Genomic DNA, 24143 nt, shown 5'->3' on the forward strand with positions numbered 1-24143 from the left:
ATATGTAATCACGTGACTTGCATTTTATTCAATTATATATCCAAAATTCCCCCTACAATTTATCAACACATGTTAAGAAAACCAAGAAAATATACAAGAAAACAACTTTCCAATTTATTGAAGGAGTCATGCATTTAGGCAACATGATACAAGGTTCGTCTCTGTACCATGTGTATGAAAAGCGAAACACAGAATTAGGAAGATTAAAGTGTAAGTGTTCTGATACAAAAGTGGGCAATATTTCTTCCCCTGTACATTCTAAAATGTCTTTAGTATCAAGGACGAAGGACTTGTTAATTTAGTCGAATAAATGCTTTGCTTGGTGTTAGCGGTGGACCAGTTCTGTCTAAAACCACGTCTTTCTGTTCAGAACAATAGTGTGATCTATACATTATCTGGAGCAGTCTGTACCCATGGACAAGCATTTAGCTGGTGTGACACTGGACAAGGACAATTCTGCTTCTCCGTGGTTCAGAATGGGAGAGAACATCAACGGGGGTTTGACAGAACCCACTCCGGTAAAGATAAAAATGCACTTGAGTTATTTACATAATTTTACAGAATAATGTTAGGGTTGGAATAAATGAAGGGGATAGGCAATGAAAGTAGTAGTTACAACTTTTGATCAAATAAACTTCCTGGGTACATGACCTGCACGCCTTTGTCCCAACTGTTGCATTGATAAAAGTTGTATGTGTCAAGGCATTGGTTTGCTCACAGGAATGACTCATTTGAGTTCTCTCTGTCATTTTTGCTATACACAAAAGCCACCCACCGACAACACAGCTTTGAAACATAAGCAGGTAATAAGGTTATAGGCTATCCCAGCATGTAGCTTTTTCAAACAGCTCTCTTCAATACTGAATACATGTGTGTTTGAGAGAGCAAAAAACTAAAATCGGTTTAGTAGAGTATCATATTAAAAAAAACATTCACATAAAGGAAGTTGACTTGTGATAATGAGCTCATACTGTTCAAAATAAGAAATAAAAACAGACAGAGGAATGAAATCATCACTCCCATTATTTACATCGTCTGCTCAAGGACAACCCTCTATCTGGATTGGCCCAAATTAGTCACAGGAATGCATCTGAGAGCCAACGAGAGGGACGTGTTGAGCATTCGTTAAATATGCAACCTTAGTTAACATAACATACAATAATAATGCGTTAACATACACATTTAGTTAGAGATGAAAGACAAACAGTGGAACATCAATGTTGAGTTTTTTTTGCATAAATCCATTGCAATTGTTTTATATATGTAACCACAGGTAGCCATTTTGGTTCAACATAACTGTCAAGTGCATGAGGCTCAGCATGACGCTAGCGTTCCTTCAAGTATGGTGGCTTTAAGAGTGACACTAGCAAAGCAAAGCCCTACATGATGTATGTTGGCATGACACAGACTGTCATGTGACGATAGAGAACAGTCCTTTTTATTCATGGTATTTCTATCTGTAACAGTAAGTACAGATGTGCTTTACTGGATGAGAACCAGTTGTCTGAAACCCAGATTGAAATGAAACTGCTCCTTTTAAGGATGGGAAGAAAAACACAACCAGCAGCTTTGCTGCATGCTTGGACCACTAAGAAGAGACGTGTTGGTCCTAGTTCAAACTTCCAGTTCAAAACAAATCAAACTCTTGGAATAAAGTTGTTTTCCTGACAGATAACACTCATGGTTTTTAATAGTCCTTCCCCCCTCTCTTTGGGCTGGCTCATTCTTGATGACCACAGAATTTTCAGAGAAGAAGGGAAAATGTCCATTAGAAAACCTGTCTTGTGCTTTCTTTGTCGTTACATAGTGGCTTCTCAAAGTCCATTTTGCTCTAAGAACAATGGAAAATAAGTACATATTCGATATGTACCTCTGATTTGCTCTTGCAGTTGTCCAATCTGAGAAAACGCTTCTTGGCTCCTCTGAATTTAGACCACGCCCTCTCCCACATTGCCCCTCCCCTTTTCAATAAAGTACCTCCTCCAATATTGATACTTAATCGTTTTCGTGTGTGATTTGAACTGTGCGTTATGCCTCTTTTTTTAAACCGTCAATGAGGTAAAAGTCCTATGGCCAGGAGGGAGGAGGTGCAGTCTCCCCCTCCACAAGGCCAAAACAAGGAGGGGGGAGGAGGGGGGCAGAAGTCTGTCTAAGACAAAGAACATATCAAGTTTGCAAACAAGTCCTGTAGTACTAGTCTATACAAGTCCTGTAGTACTAGTCTATACAAGAGTCCATTTTTGTAGATGTGCTGCTATGGCAAGCACATGTTTGAGTCCATATGCACATGTTCACCACCATCTGTGTGTGTGTGTGTACACGATTGCTTGCTCTCCCATGTGGATGTCCCGTGTGGTTGTGTCCCGGTGTTGAACTGTTCACATGATACCGTTGGTGAAGTACTGGAAGCCGTCGTAAAGCTTGGTGGTGATGGAACGCATGGAGCCATCCACCATCTGCTCCACCAGCACCTGTAGCTGCTCCTCCGTCAGGCTCATGTGGAAACGTTCCTTCAGGTAGCGGATGGTGCTGGAGCCATGGAAGCAGGGCAGGTGAGAGCCTGGTGGGGGAGGAGAGAGGGGAGACGGGAGTTGTAATAGCAAGACCATAAAAGAAACCAGACACAGGGCAGAAAGATCATGTACATGGAAACGGCGACACACTGACCATGCTCATATACCATTTTAGCAAACAGTACCTTGCTGCATGATCTCCACTATTTGGACCACCTTCTCCATGTGTTTGCGAGCAGCTATCAGGCCCTGGAGCATCAGCACCTTGTAGTAGTTGAACATGTCTCCATCCAGGCCTCCCATCACCTGAGAGAGAACCGCGGACAACAGAGTTGACTTTTTACACATGCAAAACCGACAGGTTACGCAGATAACCAGCTAACTCAATGTCGCTAATAGCATCTTTTAACACACCAACAAATGTATTTATGCAGTGAACATTGTGAGATTGCTAACTCAATTGTTAGCTAGTATGAGCAATTCCGGTTTACAGTTTTATGTGACAACGCACATTCACTAATTTATTTGACTCACATCCACAAATTCGCTGGTGAGCTTAAAAGCAGAGGTCTCAAAGCCCAGGTTTCTGGGTGAGCTGGACAGGATGAAACCAAAGTCAATGTGGATGATGTGGCCCTCAGAGTCCAGGAGGATGTTGCCATTGTGTCTGGAGAAAGGAGACGAGAGAAGGGGGAGTGAGTAAAACATATAGGAATACAGGAGAGGGTGGGATGTGGTAGTTTATCACACCACAAAAGCGGTGTTTATACAGGCAGCCCAATTATCGGCAAAAGATCAGAATTGGGCTGCCTGTGTAAACGCAGCCAAACATCCTCAACGATGCAGGAAGTGGAGAAATAGAACAGGGGAGTAATAGTACTAGTGAAACTAAAGGAGGGATGAGAAGGGAGGGCTGCCCACCTGTCTTTGACCTGCAGCAGGTAGCAGATGAGGCTGTAGCCGGCGCAGCTCTCCACAAAGTTGCGCTGGGCGGTGAGGAATGCCTCGGTGGTATAGCTGCCGTGCTCCTGCAGGAAGTAATCCAGCAGAGACAGCTGGCTCTGCTTCCTCACCTGGAGCACAGACACAGCACTCCATTAGAAATGGCAACCAACACGGTATTCTGTACAAAATAGCTATTGATAATAGTGCATTATCAAACTTGTTACTTATATTATCAGAATCTTCATCTCAAGAGGGCAGTCGTACTGCATCACAGCTAAACAACTTGGGCAGCTTTGTCATGACATTTCAAGTGGGGTCCATTTAATTAATAAAAATGCACTCACCTGGTGCAGAGAGACAGCGTTCAGCACGGGCTCAATCATCCCGCTGTCCGATGACATCACCAGGATTTTATAGGGCTTGATCCACAGGGGGACGCGCTCCTGCTCCCAGATGGACTGGAGAAGAAGGGGGAGAAGTGGAGCGCATTAGCCGGGGAATGCTAATAATAATCCATTATTAGTATTATTATAGCATTTCTGTGGAATGGGACTCGACTGTGGAGGGTCACGTACCTGCAGCTGGCTGAGCACCTGGAAGGCCAGTAGCTCCTGCCTCAGGTCGTCCCCACACTTCACGATGACCGACAGCAGCCGCCAGTTTGGCAGGTGACCGTAAGGAGAGCCCTCCCTTATCCGCCTGAGGGATGGAGAGAGAGAGCGGGAGGAAATAGTGAGACACAGCCAATTACTTGACACTGCCACAATGTGCCGTTCTTCGCTGCACCTAAGTGGGATAGACATGTATCGTCAGGTGGGATTGTGTACGCCCATCCATGCGTGTCCCTTCTATTCATTCTGATCTGCCAATCACCCACCTGACTTTCTCCTGCCAGGGCTCCTTGAGCGCCACAGCGGACGGGTCCTCCGGATCTTTCCGGAACGTGGTGGGGGTGTGGGCCAGGTTCTCTGACAGACGTCGCCTAAGAAAGAAACATGCTGTTGTAAAACCTCTATCCAGACCATAGCGATGGACCCAAATACATGAAACTATAACAAGCATTGCTTGGGCTTGGGCCGGAGCTGTCCTGAGAGCCATACCGGATCCTCAATTTTTTGGGGAACTGTCGTCTCCTTCAGAAAACAAAGTGGGGGGGGGAAGCAGCAAATCACACAGAAGCGGCAAAAAAATGGTTGATCAAAGTGAAGGATCGGCATTGAATAGTAATGGAGAGTGTGCTTTCATATCCTGACTCCTCTTTGTTCAAGCTTATTTGACACTAGTCTCTGAATCCGGTGTGTGTGTGCCAGAGTTTGAGAATGCGCCAGCCTGAACGCCAGGATGCGATGTTCCAAGATGTCAAATCAGGGTTCTTATGTTCATAAATCATTACATTTACATATCAGCCCTGATCAGAATTATACCTACCGTTCAGCGCATATGTGTGCTGTGGATCATCTCTCTGTGTGTGTGTGTGGAAGTGGGCCATTGACCAAGGAGAGATAGACATTTAGGCAGCAGTAGGCCTATAAAATAAAGGATAGACTAACGGAACAGCCAATTCAAAACATAATTAGCCATGCTACAAGCTATTTCGCTAGTCTTCGCATGATCTATAGCTAAAAAGTTAGTCGTTGACTGAGCCTTTCCACCAGCAACGTTGAGAAATAAATCGAACACCGTTATTTAAAAGCTGCGATTCCCCCCTCTATTAAAACAGTAGGCTATGTAATTCCGACGTTAAAAATATTCTAAGAATAGCCTAAATGACAAATAGCAAAACAAACATTTTAGCCTCAAGGTTATAGATAAACATGTGTTAGTTAGCTACCTTGCATTGAAGTAGCCTACATGATCCATTTTAAATGAGGGAATCATTCTAACAAGATAAAAGTATCTGGTTGTAACGTTGCAATATTTGATATCAAGGGTGGTCAACCATCCTCCAAGAGCGCTTCTGGGCGCGCAGGCTTTTGTTCAAGCCCTGCTCTAACACACCACATTGTAGCCTAAACATCAGCTGCTCAACAGGACCTTGTTAGGCAGACTCCGGTGTGTTTCAGGGCTGAATCAAAAGCCTGAACAGCCAGTAGCTCTCCAGATGGAGGGTTGATCACATGCGTTTAATACAGTAGCCTTACAGTGCAGTTATTTTACTTTGTGGGGGGGGGGGGGTTAAGTGCCTTGATCAACAGCACAACGGTAGGAGATAGGTCTACATGGGATCACAGACCAGCAGCCTTCTAGTGTCAATGCCACATTTATGGCGACTTCTTTCCATGTAGGCTACAGCGACGCCACCAGTTATTGGGCATGGAAATTTGGTTAAAAAGGCATGAAATTCCATCAGTTAAAATGTATATGAACTCTTAACAGTGAATAATCAGAGGTCTCTATAACAATGTAATTTGTGGATTTCTGTGAACTAATATAATGGACTGACTTGGAAAAAAAAAAGACAGCCCCCCAAGTCAAGCAAGTCTTGAAAGAGAAACTACAAGCTAGCAGAGCAATTATAGCTGACAGTGACCCCTGTACCTGATGTCGCCGGCGGCGATGAAGATGGGCTCCTTGCTCTCCGTGCTAGTGATGCTGTCCACAGAGAACTGGGAGATGTTGTCGCTGCTACTGGTGTGGCCTTCTGGGAGCTGGAACCATAGAAGGACCCCAGGGTTCTAGTACATTCAAATCTGATTCACTCCTTCACCCTTGTCATCAAAATGTGATGGAAAGTCACACGGTGCCACCATGTGGTTCCCCACGGGTACCTACCTCCACTTGCAGCTCGCCGATGTCGTCCACGGCCCAGGCCTCGTCGTCGTTGTCGTAGTTGGGCACGGTGGAGAAGCTGCCGGCGCGCTGCTCGGCTGTGATGCCAACGCACTCTGGGAGGAGGTTGTCCGCAGAGCGGGCACTGCGGATGCGCGTCTCATGAATGCGCACGGGAATGGCAGACGTCTCGAAACTCCCGCACTCCAGCACCTCCACATAGATGATGTACGGGGCCTGAGAGGAAGGGGAGAATGAAGGAGGTCAGAGGTCATACTTAGGGAATGGAATTCTAGAGCTTTTATTTGAATTTTTAAAGGTACATTTAACCAGTTAGTCCCATGGAAAGAGCATTGGGGCACGTTCCATTTAAACTCCAGGCACCTCAGAAAATAACTAAATGAGTTAACTAAAAAAGGTTTTAAACTACTAGGCCTTCTGGTCACCTTGTCTTTGGAGTTGAGCACCACGGCCTGTGTGTGGGGCACGCGCACCACGTGATGGTCGAAGGCTGCAGTGGGCAGCCAGACGCGGGCGGGCAGCTTGTGGTTGAGCACTAACAGCTCTGAGGTGAGCTGCTTGGTCTTCTGCTCCTTGGTGGGCAGCGTGGCCAGCCGCTTGCCGATGCCCATCAGAGACTTGATGAACTCCCTCTGTGGCGTCAGGCGCAGCGGCTACAGAGAGGAGGAGAGAGGTTAGAATCTAGATCAAAGACATGTCTTTTTGTGTTTTGAAGAAAATGTACAGCGAGTTACAGCACATGACAAGTGGCACAACTTTTTCCCAGGTCCTTCCTTCAATGACTACTCCAATGAGAGGCTGAGAAAGGAGAGAGGACAAAGATGGTATGATGAGACATGAAAGAGGGATGTTTCAGGAGCAGAATCAGAAGAAAGAAAACCAAGGGAGTTATAAGACTAAGAATATATGGCCACAGGGAGAAGAAACAAGCAGATAATGGAGAATTTATGTCAACCTGTTGCAGTACCACATACTGGCACCAGGTGTCAGTATAGCATTGGTTAAAATTAGAGGGTTGAGAGAAACGCATATGCCAAACAAGCTCTGGGGCCTTTGGAATGTTTAGTCACCACTTATGGTGTCCAATATCTTCATATCTCGAGTATGAACGATGTTCAATAGCATTACAGTAGGTCAAAGAACAAATCTAGGAAGTCCTTTGTTCTACAGTCCACTATTAAAGTGGAACAAACAGACATCAAATTCCCAGTTAATGCTACAAAACCAATTTCATAGAGGTTATAAAAATAGGTTATATTTGAATCAACATTCCATTATTGTACACTAAGGCATTGTTGGCAGAATAGATAGATGCAATTCAATGCATGATAAATATCATTTCACCAATGCATTTCTTGCTATCGGGTTGGAAATCACAGCTGACCAGGTACATTGTTTGGTGCCGCCATTCGGGATACACCGTTTCAACGACTCAATATTTTGTTTAAAAACAGTGGCTCCACACAGATGCAAGTGTCATTTGGTTAGCGAGCAAGACCTAGAACGACTGTTATCCAGTTAGCCAGAGTAAAGTTGCGAACGCAAGAGATATGCCACCCTCTCCGATTTCGTATGTGTCCCAGAGTGCAGAATAACTGATGAATTTACGAAGCACTACGACCGTGTCAGTAATAGTCACGAATGCACTGGATCAGGGTTTCCTGAGGCGGCCCCCCCCCCCCCCCCGGTGCATGTTTAGTTTTTTGCCCTAGCACTACACAGCTGTTTCAAATAACCAACATCATCAAGCTTTGATTATTTGAAACAGCTGTGTAGTGCTAGGGAAAAGCCCAAAATGTGCAGCCAGGGGGGGCCCTAGGACAGATTTTGGGAAACCCTGCTCTAGATAACATGTAAACAATGTCTGGAAGTAGCTATAGTAGAGCTAGCCAACTTTAGCCAGTTAGCTTAGGTGCTTGGTTGGGACAAGTACGAATCATAGGCAGACAAGCTGCAGAAGGATGAGTAGGCTACAATTCCCCATCTTGCATTAGTTGATGATCTTGTTGTGCAAACCATCGAGAGAGGGAGAGATTTCCTTTTTATGACTATTTGATCAATAGGACTGTAAATGTCACAAATGTAAAAGGACTCCCTTGGTATAGACATAGTGGCAGAAATCCACTATAACGTTATTTTGTGGCTTTTGGCGAATGCGTTCTACTGATCTGAAGTTACACGGTTGTAACTGCCTGTAAACACACAGTCCAGTTCAAAGTGAATTATGTCAGGCCTGATTGGAAATGCCTTTACATAAAAGGTCTACTGGCGCAACGGTCTGCATATACTCCGGTCCTGGACAAGACATGTTTTTATTAGGTTTCATTTACTGCAGTTTCTATTAACTGTCCAAAACGCGCAAATTCTATATTGCTATAGCATTTTCATAAATGCCTTACTCTACGTAATTCCCAAACATTCTAAGAATGAATGAAAACATGAAACTGACCATAAGTGCTTGATGTCAGAAAATGTTTTAAAAAGTGTCATTCTTCCTGGGAGGGTGTATATGAACAGATTAAGATTTCATGTTGCTAAAATGCTGTCAGTTCCACTTTAAGGCTACTTTGGAATTAGATAACATCTCAATCACAAGGTTACTATTTTAAAAAAATAGTTACTTAATTATTAGTTTTATGGAAACAATGAATCAAGCTCCAATTAAGTAGTCTAACATATAGGACAGTTACATTTTTTGTTAAGATAAGTAACAAGAAAAAAAAAAGATAAGCTTAATTTGTCAATTCTTAGTTAAAGGGGCACTCAGCAAAATCATGTTGCCACCAGAGATATTGAGATGAGTGAGAGGCAAGACTTTGCTCTCACAGTTATATCGTGGTAGCCAGGCGATCAAAATCGTGGAGAAGTTGATCCTCGCGTTTTAATGTGCTTAGATGTTGCGGAAATTGACCCACTATGCTGTTTAAATTTCTGCATATACATCATATCAACAACAACAAGCAGGACTCACACGATATTCTCCAAACACCCCACAGGGCAGACATCCCAATTATTCACAAAAGGAAGCGATGCAGAGGACGAAGAGCCGGATGCCTCGTCCGGACCCGAAGAAGACAACTAGGAAAGCTGCCGTTACCGTCACTATTACTCACCAACGCGCAATCATTGACAATAAACTAGAGGAGGTACGATCACAAATATATCCTACCAACGGGACATCAAAAACTGTAATATCCTATGCTTCACAGAATCGTGGCTGAATGACGACATGGATATTCAGCTAGCGGGATACACGCTGCACCGGCAGGATAGAACAGCACACTCCGGTAAAGACGAGGTGGGCGGTCTGTGCATATTTGTAAACAACAGCTGGTGCACGAAATCTCTCTAGATTTTGCTCGCCTGATGTAGAGTATATTGTGATAAACTGCAGGCCACACTACTTGCCTAGAGAGTTCTCAGCTACACTTTTCATGGCTGTTTATTTACCACCACAGACAGATGCTGGCACTAAGACCGCACTCAGTCAGCTGTATAAGGAAATAAGCAAACAGGAAACCACTCACCCAGAGGCGGCGCTCCTAGTGGCCGGAGACTTTAATGCAGGGAAACTTAAATCAGTTCTACCAAACCTATCAACATGTTAAATGTGCAACCAGAGGAAAAACAATTCTAGATCACCTGTACTCCACACAGAGATACGTACAAAGCTCTCCCTCGCCCTCCATTTGGTAAAGCCAACCACAACTCTATCCTCCTGATTCCTGCTTACAAGCCAATATTAAATCAGGAAGCACCAGTGACTCGGTCTATAAAAAAAATATCAGATGAAGCAGATGCTAAACTACAGGACTGCTTTGCTATCACAGACTGGAAGATGTTCTGGGATTCTTCCGATGACATTGAGGAATACACCACATCAGTCACTGGCTTTATCAATGAGTGCATTGAGGACGTCGTCCCCACAGTGACTGTACGTACATACCCCAACCAGAAGCCATGGATTACAGGCAACATTCGCACTGAGCTAAAAGGGTAGAGCTGCCGCTTTCAAGGTGCAGGACTCTAACCCGGAAGCTTACAAGAAATCCTGCTATGCCCTGTGATGAACCATCAAACAGGCAAAGCGTCAATACGGATCCTGGACTTCCTTACAGGCCGCCCACAGGTGGTGAGGGTAGGTAGCAACACATCTGCCACGTTGATCCTCAACACTGGAGCTCCCCAGGGGTGTGTGCTCAGTCCCCTCCTGTACTCCCCGTTCACCCACGACTGCATGGCCAGGCACGACTCCAACACCATCATTAAGTTTGCAGATGACACAACAGTTTGCTAATCACCGACAACGACGAGACGGTCAGAGACCTGGCCGGGTGGTGCCAGAATAACAACCTATCCCTCAACGTAACCAAGACTAAGGAGATGATTGTGGACTACAGGAAAAGGAGCACCGAGCACGTCCCCATTCTCATCGACAGGGCTATAGTGGAGCAGGTTCCTAGGTGTCCACATCACCAACAGACTAGGATGGTCCAAACACACCAAGACAGTCGTGAAGAGGGCACGACAAAGCCTATTCCCCCTCAGGAAACTAAAAAGATTTGGCATGGGTCCTGAGATCCTCAAAAGGTTCTACAGCCTCAACAGAGAGCATCCTGACCGGATGCATCATAGTCTGGTACGGCTATTGCTCGGCATCCGACCCCAAAGCACTTCAGAGGCCCAGTACATCACTGGGGCTAAGCTGCCTGCAATCCAGGACCTCTACAGCAGGCGGTGTCAGAGGAAGGCCCTAAAAATTGTCAAAGACCCCAGCCACCCCAGTCATAGACTGTTCTATCTACTACTGCATGGAAAGCGGTACCGGAGTGCCAAGTCTAGGAGAAAAAGGCTTCAACAGTTTTTACCCCCAAGCAATAAGACTCCTGAACAGGTAACCAAATGGTTACCCGGACTATTTGCATTGTGTGCCACCCCCCCAACCCAACCCCTCTTTTACGCTGCTGCTACTCTCCGTTTATCTTATTTGCATATTTACTTCAACTATACAATCATGTACATACTACCTAAATGGCCAGACCAACCAGTGCTCCCGCACATTGGCTAACCGGGCTATCTGCATTGTGTCCCACCACCCGCCAACCCCTCTTTACGCTTCTGCTACTCTGTTCATCATATATGCAGTCACTTTAACGATACCTACATGTTCATCAACCTGAGGATTGATTATAAACATCGTTGGACATGTTTCTACAAACTTTTATGGTACTTTTTAGATTTTGTGTCTGTTGTGACCGCGCTTTGTTCAATGGATTACTGGGGGGGAAAAAATACACCAACAAAACTGAGGTTTTTGAATATAAAGAGGGACATTATCGAACAAAATTAACATTTGTGTAACATGGAGTCTTGGGAGTGCAATCTTATGAAGGTCAAAAGTAAGTGATACACATTTTATCGCCATTTCTGACTTTTGTTACTTCTCTTCTTGGCTGCTAACTGTTTGTAATGATTTGTCTGCTGGGCGCTGTTGTCAGATAATCGCATGGTTTGCTTTCGCCGTAAAGTCTTTGAAATCTGACACCGTGGTTGGATTAACAAAGTTAATTTTTAAACCGATGTATGTTTCATAATTTTTATGAGTATTTCTGTTTTTGAATTTTGCGCTCTACAATTTCACTGGATGTTGGCCAGGAGGGACGGTAGCATCCCACACCCCGTAGAGAGGTTATCTTCACCTTCTAGTGGGTCTAACGTTAATCATTTGATTCTTATTCCATTGGTTACCTCAAGGCAGATGCCCCCAGGGACAGAAAATTAATATGGCACTTTCAAAAAAATGTTAAAGCAATCACAAGTAAAACCTCCCTCGTGAATGACCTCATTACTGAGCAAAGTTGATTGCATGTTCCTCACTGAAACATGGCTGTAATCATACTGTAGTGCCGCTCTTATTGAAGCCTCCCCCGTACTATCCGGTGAATTCTAATTAAATTACTAAAAATATTTCATTTTCTTTGTGAAATCACAAGTGCAATACACCGCTGAACTTGTTGTTAATGCAGCCGGCGTGTCAGATTTCAAAAAGGCTTTACAGTGAAAGCAAACCATGCGATTATGTGAGGCCAGCTCTCAGCAGACAAAACATTACAAACAGCTAGCAGCAAAGTAGATTGGTCATGAAGCTCAGAAAAGCAATAAAATGAATGAATTACCTTTGATGATCTTCATATGTTTGCACTCACGAGACTCCCAGTTACACAATAAATGTTTTGTTCGATAAAGATTCTCTTAATATCCCAAAACCTCCATTTGGTTGGCGCGTTTTGTTCAGTAATCCACAGGCTCGTGCGGTCACGAAGGGCAGATGAAAATTCCAAATAGTATCCGTAAAGTTCGTAGAAACATGTCAAACATTTTTTATAATCAATCCTCAGGTTGTTTTTACAATAAATAATCAATAATATTTCAACCAGAGGGTAGCCTTTTCAATAGAAGAGAAGGAAAAGGTCTCGCTCCCGGCGCGCGAGCATGCACAAATCTGAGGACATCTGGCTATCCACTGACACGATCATTCTCGCTCATTATTTAGAATAAAAGCCTGAAACTGTGTCTAAAGACTGTTCACACCTTGTGGAAGCCATAGGGAAAGGAGTCTGGTTGATATCCCTTTAAAATGGAGGATAGGCTTGCAATGGAAAAGAGTAGTTTCAGAAAAACAGCACTTCCTGGATGGACTTTCCTCAGGTTTTCGCCTGCCATTCAATTCTGTTATACTCAGACAATATTTTTGACAGTTTTGGAAACTTTAGTGTTTTCTATCCTAATCTGCCAATTATATGCATTTTCTAGCTTCTGGCCTTGAGAAATAGGCAGTTTACTTTGGGCACGTGTTTCATCCAAACATCAAAATACTGCCCCCTAGCCTAGAGGTTTAAACTGAACTTTTGTCTATTGTCCTTGAGAACTATGATAAAATCATTGTGTTGGGCGATTTTAATATTCATGTTGACAAAAGAGACCAACTCCAAGGCCATTGAATTTATTAATCTTTTGAGCTCTATGGACTTTATCCAACATGTTACTGGGCCCACCCATAACCACAGCCATACTCTGGACCTGGTTAATACCAAGGGGCTTTATATTGACATATCCTTTATTGTTGATGTATCTGATCCCCACTGTGCATTTTTTACTACCTTGTTGCCCATAGCACAGTGTAATACCTAACGCATTATTAAGAAATGCTTCCCTCTCTGAAGTTGCTACAGACTTTGAGTGTATGAACAATACTTCACCACTTATTCTGCCTTCCTCGTGATGATTTAGTTGATCACTTTAATAGAAAATTAAGAGCAACCATTGATGCCATAGCTGAAAGAGGCCACACCAAACAGAGAGCTCATTGGATGAGTGAGAAAACTAAATTAAAGAGAAATTGCAGAAAGGCAGAGCAGAAGTGAAGAAAGTCAGGTCCATTATGATATTATGAGAGAGCAACTTGGCATACAGTACAAGTCAAAAGTTTGGACACCTACTCATTCCAGGGTTTCTTTTTTAAAACTATTTTCTACATTGTAGAATAATAGTGAAGACATCAAAACACACACATATGGAATCATGTAGTAACCAAAAAAAAAAAAAAAAAAAAAACAATCAAAATATTTTCAAGATTCCAAGTAGCCACCCTTTACACACTCTTGGCATTCTCTCATTCTTTTTATTGAATTTTTTTGTGTAGTAAATATTTAAGCTTTTATTTTTTGTATGTAAACACATTGCAAGCCATGTCTGAAATGTGCTGTAGAAATAAAGCTGGATTTGAAACAAACAGCTGACTGAAGACGGGATAGCCTGATGCATCATGAAACTTTGTTGCTGCTTGCTGAAACAAGCAATATGTTCTAGCAACACCTCCCTCCCTGCAGCACCAGCACATACAGTCAAACAAGAAAAATGAACAAAAATGAAATACAAAATTGTTGGCTGACCAAGTAATTTGACCAACCAATAACAGTCATTCAAAAGTCTATGACTTTCACAGTCCTAGTCGTTGTTGTTCTACAGTTGGGGTCAAATATATTGGCACCTATGCACAGAACCAAGAAAGTACTTTTTTTAATGAAATTAAGATTTTTCACTTCAAATTTGTTTGGAGGCAGGTGATTCTCGGTTAGTGTAACTTCTCACCTGTGGTAAGTTGCAGGTGCCTACACAGTATAAATACTAATTCAATCCGTTTTGAAAAGAGAAACAGAACATTCTGCACCATTGCAAAGTGCAAGGGTGGCAAAATATTTTGACTGCATTTGCGGACACATTTTGAAGAACTGAAAAAAATGTCACGCTGATTGTTTCAGTGCTTAATGACACAAAAGATTGTTTTTTTCCTCTACAACGCAATGCATTTCAGGAGTTTAGCCTAAATGAGAAATTAGTGGCAGGATACCTTCTGGAATGTACCTGTACAGTCAGTAACCGCTCACCCAATAGACCTGTAACCAAAGGACACATAGCTGATGACTTGGGGATAGAGTTGACAGGGAGGCTTGGTTACCTGCAGAACACAAGGTGCGGCAGAAATGCATTATCTATATGCATGGACGTCAGCAGTAGAGCAGACGTCCTTTGCACCTGTAGTCCAGGTGATTGTTGAACATATGGCCACGTGTTAGATAGAATACCATTGCGCAAGGCAGAGCTAACCTGGTGACAACACATAGCTTCTCTGTACTAGTTTATCTTACAAGGAAGTCAGTCTAAAAATGTACAACTGATTTTACAGCAGTCAAACAAATCAATGTTGAAGCATGTCTGCCACCAAAATGTCTATTTTTAATGCAACCAATCCAACTACACTGAACAAAAATAAAAGCAACACGTAAAGTGTAGGTCCCATATTTCATGAGCTGAAATAAAAGATTCCCTAAAATGTGCACAAACGTGTTCACTTCCCTGTGAGCATTTCTCCTTTGCCAAGATAATCCATTCACCTGACAGGTGTGGCATACCTTGTGCTGGGGACAATAAAAGGGGAGGTTTTGTGGAAGTGTGCAATTGGTAGCTACTTTGAAGAAACTCAAATATATTTTGATATGTTTAACAATTTTTTGGTTACTACATGATTCCATGTGTTATATCATAGTTTGTCTTCACTATTATTCTACATTGTAGAAAAATAGTAAAATAAAGAAAAACCCTTGAATGAGGTGGTGTCCAAACTTGTACACACACACACAGCGCATTCGGAAAGTATTCAGACTCCTTGACGCCCCGCCCCATTTTGTTACATTACAGCCTTATTCTAAAATGGATTAAATCATTTATTTCCCCAATGATGGCAAAGCAAAAACAGGTTTGTACAAATGTTTGCACATTTATTTTTAAAAAATTACTGAAATATCACATTTACATAAGTATTCAGACTCTTTAAAGTACGCGGTACTTTGTTGAAGCACCTTTGGCAGCGATTACAGCCTAGAGTCTTCTTGGGTAAGACGCTACAAGCTTGGCACACCTGTATTTGGGGAGTTTCTCCCATTTGTCTCTGCAGATCCTCTCAAGCTCTGTCAGGTTAGATGGGGAGTGTCACTGCACAGCTATTTTCAGGTCTCTCCAGAGATGTTCGATTGAGTTCAATTCCGGACTCTGGCCGGGTCACTCAAGAACATTCAGAGACTTGTCCCAAAGCCACTCCTGCATTGTCTTGGCTGTGTGCTTAGGGTCGTTGTCCTTTTGGAAGGTGAACCGTCGCCCTAGTCAGGTCCTGAGTGCTCTGGAGGCGGTTTTCATCAAGGGTCTCTCTGTACTTTGCTCAGTTCAGCTTTCCCCTCGATCCCGTCTAGTCGGCCCAGTCCCTGCCGCTGAAACATCCCTACAGCATGATATTGCGACCATGGTTCACCGTAGGGATGGTGCCAGGTTTCCTCCAGACGCTTGGCATTCAGGCCAAAGAGTTCAATCTTGGTTTCATCAGACCAGAAAATCTAGTTTCTCATGGTCTGCGAGTCTTTAGGTGCCTTTTGGCAAACTCCAAGTGGGCTGTCATGTGCCTTTACTGAGGAGTGGTTTCCATCTGTCCACTCTACCATAAAGGCCTGATTGGTGGAGCGCTGCAGATGGTTTTTCTTCTGGAAGGTTCTGCCATCTCCACAGAGGAACTCTGTAGCTCTGTCAGAGTAAATGTATTTTTTATTTATTTTTAATATATTTGCTAATATTTCTAAAAATCTGTATTCGCTCTGTCATTGTGGGGTATTGTGTGTAGATTGATGAGGAAAAAAATTTAATTAATCAATTTTAGAATAAAGGATGTAACGTAACAAAACGTGGAAAAAGTAAAGGGGTCTGAAAACTTTCCGAATGCACTGTTTGTTCACTACCAGTCAAAAGTTAGGACACACCTACTCATTAATTTGTATTATTTTCTACATTATAGAATAACAGTGAAGACATCAACACTATGAAATAACAAATATGGAATAATGTAGTAACCAAAAAGGTGTTAAACTAATAAAAATCTAAGTAGCCACCCTTTGCCTTGATGACAGCTTTGCACACTCTTGGCATTCTCTCAAACAGCTTCACCTGGAATGCTTTTCCAACAGTCTTGAAGGAGCTCCCGCATATACTGAGCACTTGTTGGCTGCTTTTCCTTCACTCTGCAGTCCAACTCATCTCAATTGGGTTGAGGTTGGGTGATTTTTTTTTTTTAAGAATTGTGGAGGCCAGGCCATCTGTTGCAGCCCTCCATCACTCTCCTTCTTGGTCAAATAGCCATTACACAGCCTGGAGGTGTGTTGGGTCATTGTCCTGTTGAAAAACAAATAGTCCCACTAAGCGCAAACCAGATGGGATGGCGTATCGCTGCAGAATGCCTGTTAATTTAAACTCATTCCAGGTGACTACCTCATGAAGCTGGTTGAGAGAATGCTAAAAGTGTACAAAACTGTCAAGGCAAAGAGTGGCTCCTTTAAAGAATCTCAAATATAAAATCTATTTTGATTACTACATGATTTCATGTGTGCAATTTCATAGTTTTGATGTCTTCACTATTATTATACATTATTCTATGTAGTAAAGAGTAAAAATAAAGAACCTGGAATGAGTAGGTGTCCAAACTTTTTACTGGTACTTGTATTTATAAACTACAATAATTTGTGTAAAGCGACAGTTGCATCTATACTTAAACTTCTAATGTATTTTACATTTAATACCACTCTGAATAAAACATGTAAAAAGGAGCCATCCTAATCCACCACAGTGCCCCAGCCCAGCAGCTTTGTTGCCAAGACTACGCGGGGGGCAGGAAGAGGGAAGTAGTGAGGCGGAGGGGGCCTGCTGGACACTGACAGCTAAACCCAGACTTTAAACAAAAGCACCTTTATGCAACACCCACCCAAACTGCACTGCGGAGGCGTACCACTCACATTAAAGCGCAGCTCAAAATGGTGGACATACCCTGAGTGTACAAAACATTAAGAACACCTTCCTAATATTGCGTTGCACCCCCAATTTGTCTCAATTCATCTGCAAAGCTTGCTGTTTGGGGTTTTATGCTGGGTTTCTGTATAGCACTTTGTGACATCGACTGATGTAAAAAAAGGGCTTTATAAATACATTTGATTTGAATTCGTCAGGGCATGGACTCTACAAGGTGTCGAAAAGGGATGCTGGTCCATGTTGACGCCAATGCTTCCCAGAGTTGTCAGGTTAGCTGGATGTCCTTTGGGTGGTGGACCATTCCTGATACACATTGGAAACTGTTGAGTGTGGAAAAACCCAGCAGTGTTGCAGTTCTTGACACAAACCGGTGTGCCTGGCACCACTACCATACCCCGTTCAAAGGCACTTAAATCTGGTCTTGCCCATTCACCCTCTGAATGGCACACATAATCCCTGTCTCAGGGCTTAAAAATCCTTCTTTAACCCGTCTCCTCCCCTTCATCTACACTGATTGAAGTGGATTTAACGAGTGACATCAATAAGGGATCGAAGCTTTCAACTGGGTTCCCCTGGTCAGTTTGTCATGGAAAGAACAGGTTCATAATGTTTTGTACGCTCAGTGTATTTTACAGCATTCGTCTTCCTTCTCACTGTGCTTTGTGTCCTGATGTTTTTTTCCCCCTCACTGATGCAATCCAGCCAGAGGCCAAGTAAAAAGAGAAAAGAGAAAAACCTAGTTATTCAATTAGGCCTATAACCAGAGCTGTGTTTGAATACCCATACAAACATACTGTATACTACATACTCAATTAGTACACACACCACATATTATTAGTTCATTTTAGCATCCTATAAACAAAAGGTATCCTTTCAGCTACTGTAATGATATGTGGTTTGTAAGGATAGCGCAGCTAACAAATTGTCAGCCAACATAACATGTAACGCAACTTATTTGAAAAGTCATTACCTTATTACATTGCTCAACATTTTCTTAAAAGCAGCCAATGTATCCGCTCTCGTCGTACTTCACTGTATATTTTCTGCCATTTTCTTCTAATCTGAAATTGTTGTAAAGCCACGCCCATTTCCTGGAGAATTGCATTATGGGCCACTGCTTGTATACTTTGAATTTTCGCAATTGTAGTACGACATATCCGGGAACTTTTGGCATACTAACTATATCCATACTATGACCAATAAGCATATTACATACTCATTTTGCCACAAATAGTGCGGTTAGCATGACTATTTGAACACAGCTCAGGACTAACAAGATGGCGAGTGAAGCCTTATCAATAAGGACTATCAGTACAGTATTTATCATCAAAGCAAAATGGACTGCTTGCATTACATCTCGTGATCAGTTTCTAAACCCAGAGGCGCAACATTGCGAGACTTCCGGGAACGATTGCGAAGCAGACCGGGGTTTGGCAAGTCAATGGGAGAAGTTAAATTTTTTTTTATCCTTAATTATTAATTTTCTCAAATGCAAAACATGGTTTTGAGACAATGTCTTAAGTAGCAGAAACTGTCATTAATATAACCTTGTGAAAGGGAGACTGACACGTTTTTATTTTCATCAAAAACGTTATATCGAAGGAGTGCCTTTGACAAGCACGGCCTGCACAAGCACAGTTCAGCACGACAGGGATTTCTATTGGAGATGCAGTTTCTGCCCATCTTTGCTCATACATCTTAAAGACCAGAGTCAATAGAGTGGTGTGCCCTTAAACTCCTTTGTGGTGTTGGTTGTGTTCTGTGGATCGTTATTGGGCTCCACCTGCCCTACAGGAGTCTTCACAGAGCACCGACATGGATCACTAAGCACCCAAAATCCCAGCGGGGAGGTTTGATGCAGGCACAACTGGCGAAGGGAGAGGAGGAAAACAGAGTGAGGGACAGTGAAAGAAGGAGAGGATATTAGCCGAGAGAAGGCGGGTTAGGGGATATTAAAAAAGGATGACAAAAACGGGAACAAAAAAACAGAATGAAAAAAGGCAGCAGAGCGAGAGAGACTAGAGGTAAAAGAGGGAACATTGGAAGTAGGGAGAAGACTTAACACAGCAAGATGTCTGGGAGAGTCCACTTGCCTAAAAAGTATATAAAAAAACATTTAAAAGAAGGGGTGGAAGTGAGATGAGAGTAAAATATATAAAATGAGAGGAGAGGGAATGTGACCATCCCTCTGCTCTGGTTCAGGACATTGTTCTGTCTTTCTCATAAAATAACAGATCCCCTGATGAGATGGAAGAAGGCTGCAAGCCAGATTTAAGTTCAGACAGTCAGCGAGACAGAAAGGCCAGAAAGGGGAAGCAGATAAACACTATCCCTGACATTCTTTCCCTGTGCACTCACAAGGAAACCACGCTGTTTGAAAGTGTCTCTTCCAACCAAGAGGCATGGTGTTCATGTGGTTTACCACAAGGCCCATATCCCTGGTCAACACTGACAAATCCTGCCTCAACACAAAACCATACTCACAATAGCATCTGGTAAACAATTGAATATCAGCAACAATAGAAAGTGACCCATTTTTACAACAAGCGCTCCAGTCGAGAGGGACTCAAACTCACTCCGACCTCTGACACCAGCTGCAGAGCAATCTGGCTGAGAAGTCCAGCCAAAAAGAAGAGGGAGTAAACTGCACATCCAAAACAATAGGGAGGGAACTCTGGAGATGTGGGACAGATGCTACCTAACCCCACCCCCTTCTTTATTAGTTGGTCTAGCCAGACTAGCCTCAGTCTATAGAAAGAGCTGGAATAGTGCTCCTGAAGATCCTAAATGTGTAATCCTGTGCTCCCAAAGAATGTTCAATTTTGACAGAACAGTTTTTCCACAAGTAATATTATTGTGAGACAATGCCATAAGTCGCAAGCAATCACTGCACCTGCGAAGAAAAGTCTTGCTGACCTGCCACGATCCAGTGTAGTTACATTTTTTCAACTTGCTGAATCCCAGTGTTATGTAGGACACGCATTTACTACTGACACACAAATAGAGAAAAACTTGGTAATCAGAGTAGGGGCTCAGATTCCTCAACTAAAATCCACACAGGGTTTACTCTGCTCGATCATCTACAGTGACTATTAACAAAGAGAACATGTATGCAACAGGCCTATTGAAGACATGATTAAAAATAACATATTCTATACTCTACAACTCAGATAACACTCGCCCCTCTTTTTGTATGACAAAAGATGTTAACTTCTTTGGGGTGGGGTGGGGAAGGGCAGTATTTTCACGTCCGGATGAAAAGCGTGCCCAGAGTGAACTGCCTGCTACTCAGGCCCAGATGCTAGGATATGCATATTATTAGTTGATTTTGATAGAAAACACTGAAGTTTCTAAAACTGTTTGCATGATGTCTGTGAGTATAACAGAACTCATTTGGCAGGCAAAAACCTAAGAAGAAAATCCAACCCAGAAGTGGGAAATCTGAGGTTTGTAGGTTTTCAAGTCTTAGCCTATCCAAATGAGGGGGGTCATATTGCACTTCCTAAGGCTTCCACTAGATGTCAACAGTAGATGTCAGTCTTTAGAACCTTGTTTCAGGCTTCTACTGTGTAGTGGGAGAGAATGAGAGCTGATTGAGTCATGGGTCTGCCAGAAGGCCATGTGCTCAGTCAGGCTCGCGCCCGTGAGAGTTAGCTCAGTTCCCGAAATTCTCCAGTTGAAACATTATTGAAGATTTATGATAAAAACATCCTAAAGATTGATTATATACTTCGTATGACATGTTTTGACGAACTTTAATATAACTATTTTGACTTTGTCTGGACCTATTGCCTGCGTATTTGTATTACTGTACTAAATGCGCAAACAAAAAGGAGGTATTTGGACATAAATTATGGACTTTATCGAACAAAACTAACATTTATTGTGGAACTGGGATTCCTGGGAGTGCATTCTGATGAAGATCAAAAGGTAAGTGAATATTTATAATGCTATTTCTGACTTTTGTTGACTCCATAAGATGGCGGGTATCTGTATTGCTTGTTTTGGTCTCTGAGTGCTGTATTCAGATTATTCCATGGTGTGCTTTTTCCATAAAGCTTTTTTGAAATCTGACACAGCGGTTGCATTAAGGAGAAGTATATATTTAATTCCATGCATAAGTTGTATTTTCATCAACATTTATGATGAGTATTTCTGTAAATTGACGTGGCTCTCTGCACTTTTTATGTTTTATAGGCAAAATATAACGTGCCAATGTAAAGAGATTTTTGGATATAAATATGAACTTTGTCGAACAAAACATACATGTACTGTGTAACATGGAGTCCTATGAGTGCCATCTGATGAAGATCAAAGGTTAGTGATTCATTTCCTCTCTATTTCTGCTTTTTGTGACTCCTCTCTTTGGCTGGAAAAATGGCTGCGTTTTTTTGTGACTAGGTACTGACCTAACAATCGCATGGTATGCTTTTGTCGTAAAGCCTTTTTGAAATTGGACACTGTGGTGGGATTAACAACAAGTTTATCTTTAAAATGGTGTATAATACATGTATGTTTGAGGAATTTTAATTATGAGATGTGTGTTTGAATTTGGCGCCCTGCACTGTCACTGGATGTTGGTCAGGTGGGACGTTAGCGTCCCACGTACCCTAGAGAGGTTAAGGTACTCACCTCATCGTAGCCCCTTTCCACCTTGGGGTTGCTGGCTGTTCTCTTGAGGCTAGTCGCCAGGCTCGTGCAATGCGTGGCGTCCGACTTGGACCGCTGGTGTGTCCGCTTGGAAGGCGAGAGGTAGGCATCGGCAGGGATGATTTGGCTGTCGGGAGCCGGGGACAGCTCCACGGCGTGCCGCTGGTGAATCCGAGCACCGTCCCGCAGCCCAGGGCTGGCGGCTGCAGCACCAGCTGGATCTACACCTTTAGAAGCCGAGTGGGGCTTTAGTTCGTCGGAGAGGATTAGCTTGCGCAGCTTGGTGCCGCGCGAGTGGCGCTGGGTAGAGATGTGCATGTCGGAGGAGTAGGCGCCGAGCAGCCATGCCGTCTGCAGGGAGAAGGCAATGCTCTGGCGGCAGCGGTGCACCACGTAGGGCCGGATGGCGTCGCCCATATCCTCGTCCATGTGGACGTACATGTTGAGCAGCTGGGGTAGGTGGAAGTCCACGTCGTCGTCAGAGAAGCTGAAGAGGCGGTTGCCAATGTAGGCCTGGACGCCAGGCTCTTTGGACTTGTACAGGTAGGAGATGGCCATGGAGACGTCGAAGAGCTTAGACTCAAATAACCGTAAAAGCAAGGACTGCTTGGCTGCTGCGGAGGACTGGTCACCATTCTGTTGTTGCGACTGAGGGCATGTGGGAGTAATTTGTCGGGGAGGATCACGCTTTTCTTCCTCCTCTTCATCCTCCTCTTTAATCGAACCAGTGTCACAAGGAATATGTCGAAGAGCATCACTTTCTTCCTCCTCTTTAATGGAACCTGTGTCACAAGGCTGTTGTGACAGAGGACATGGTAGCGGTATTTGTTGTAGAGGATCATGCTGTTCTTCCTCCTCTTTAATCGAACCCGTGTCGAAAGGCTCCAAGTATACTGTTCCATTGGGCAGCCGCCTTTGCGGGCTGCACTTTTCCAACAACTCTGGTTCTTCCTCAACCTTCAGAAGTTTGACATTCTGCAGGACCTCCTGGCAAGCCTTCAGGGCCACTTCAGGGTCGATGACCAGGTCCAGCTCCATAGCGTCCTCAGATATGATGTCCAAAGGAGGGCTGCAGCCCCGCATGCCATCGCTGCCGCTGCTGCAGCCACTGGGGCTGGAGCTTCTGGGACTGGAGCTTCTGGGACTGGAAGAGGACTGGTGCTGGTTGGGGCAGTCCGAGGAGCAGTCCGAGCAGGAGGATGAGGAAGAAGAGGATCCAGGTGAGGAAGGGCAGGAAAATGTAGAGGTGGAGGACAGCGAGGGGCTGAGATGAAGTGTCTCGATCTGGGCAGGAGAGATAGCCACTTCCATTTCAGCCATGGTGGCAGTTGAACCTGGGAGAAGGACAGATGAGTCAGTGGAGCATGAGAGACCAGTGTACAGACAGGGGAAAAGTAGCATGTATTCATAACATCAGATTGATTCTTGAAGTTATATGACTTCAAGGGTTAGCCTAAAGCATATATTCATTTTTTTTTAAATTAAATATTTAACTGAATGGCTCAATTAACATTTACCAAAAGAGCAAACTACCATCTGGAATATATACTGAACAAAAATATAAAAAACAACATTTACAACAATTTTACTGTTACAATTCATATAAAAGGAAGTCATCAATTGAAATACATTCAGCAGGCACTAATCTATGGATTTTACATGACTGAAAATGGGCACAGTCATAAGTGGGCCTGGGAGGGCATAGGCCCACCCACTGGGGAGCCAGACCCAGCCAATAACAATTCATTTTTCACCACAAAAAGGCTTTATTAACAACTCCTCAGTACTCCCCCCACCCCTTCCCTCAGACGATCCCACAGGGGAAGAAGCCGGATGTGGAGG

At 43.4% G+C, this 24143-nt stretch overlaps 1 protein-coding gene across 1 annotated transcript in view; it reads right to left on the reverse strand.

The window, feature by feature from the left end:
- Nucleotides 1-94: 94 nt before the first annotated feature.
- Nucleotides 95-24143, reverse strand: part of LOC139373495 (phosphatidylinositol 4-kinase beta-like) — a 31526-nt gene continuing 7477 nt past the window's right edge. The window contains exons 2-12 of the mRNA XM_071114078.1: nucleotides 22284-23635; nucleotides 6674-6901; nucleotides 6231-6464; nucleotides 5997-6106; nucleotides 4336-4440; nucleotides 4034-4157; nucleotides 3803-3916; nucleotides 3435-3586; nucleotides 3048-3180; nucleotides 2699-2819; nucleotides 95-2560 (exon numbers count right to left, since the gene is read on the reverse strand). Of these exons, the coding sequence (XP_070970179.1) occupies nucleotides 2379-2560; nucleotides 2699-2819; nucleotides 3048-3180; nucleotides 3435-3586; nucleotides 3803-3916; nucleotides 4034-4157; nucleotides 4336-4440; nucleotides 5997-6106; nucleotides 6231-6464; nucleotides 6674-6901; nucleotides 22284-23621 (2841 nt within the window). The 5' untranslated portion in view covers nucleotides 23622-23635 and the 3' untranslated portion in view covers nucleotides 95-2378. The remainder of the gene's footprint in view (nucleotides 2561-2698; nucleotides 2820-3047; nucleotides 3181-3434; nucleotides 3587-3802; nucleotides 3917-4033; nucleotides 4158-4335; nucleotides 4441-5996; nucleotides 6107-6230; nucleotides 6465-6673; nucleotides 6902-22283; nucleotides 23636-24143) is intronic.

The sequence above is a fragment of the Oncorhynchus clarkii genome, chromosome 18, assembly GCF_045791955.1.
Source record: "Oncorhynchus clarkii lewisi isolate Uvic-CL-2024 chromosome 18, UVic_Ocla_1.0, whole genome shotgun sequence".
Taxonomy (NCBI): domain Eukaryota; kingdom Metazoa; phylum Chordata; class Actinopteri; order Salmoniformes; family Salmonidae; genus Oncorhynchus; species Oncorhynchus clarkii.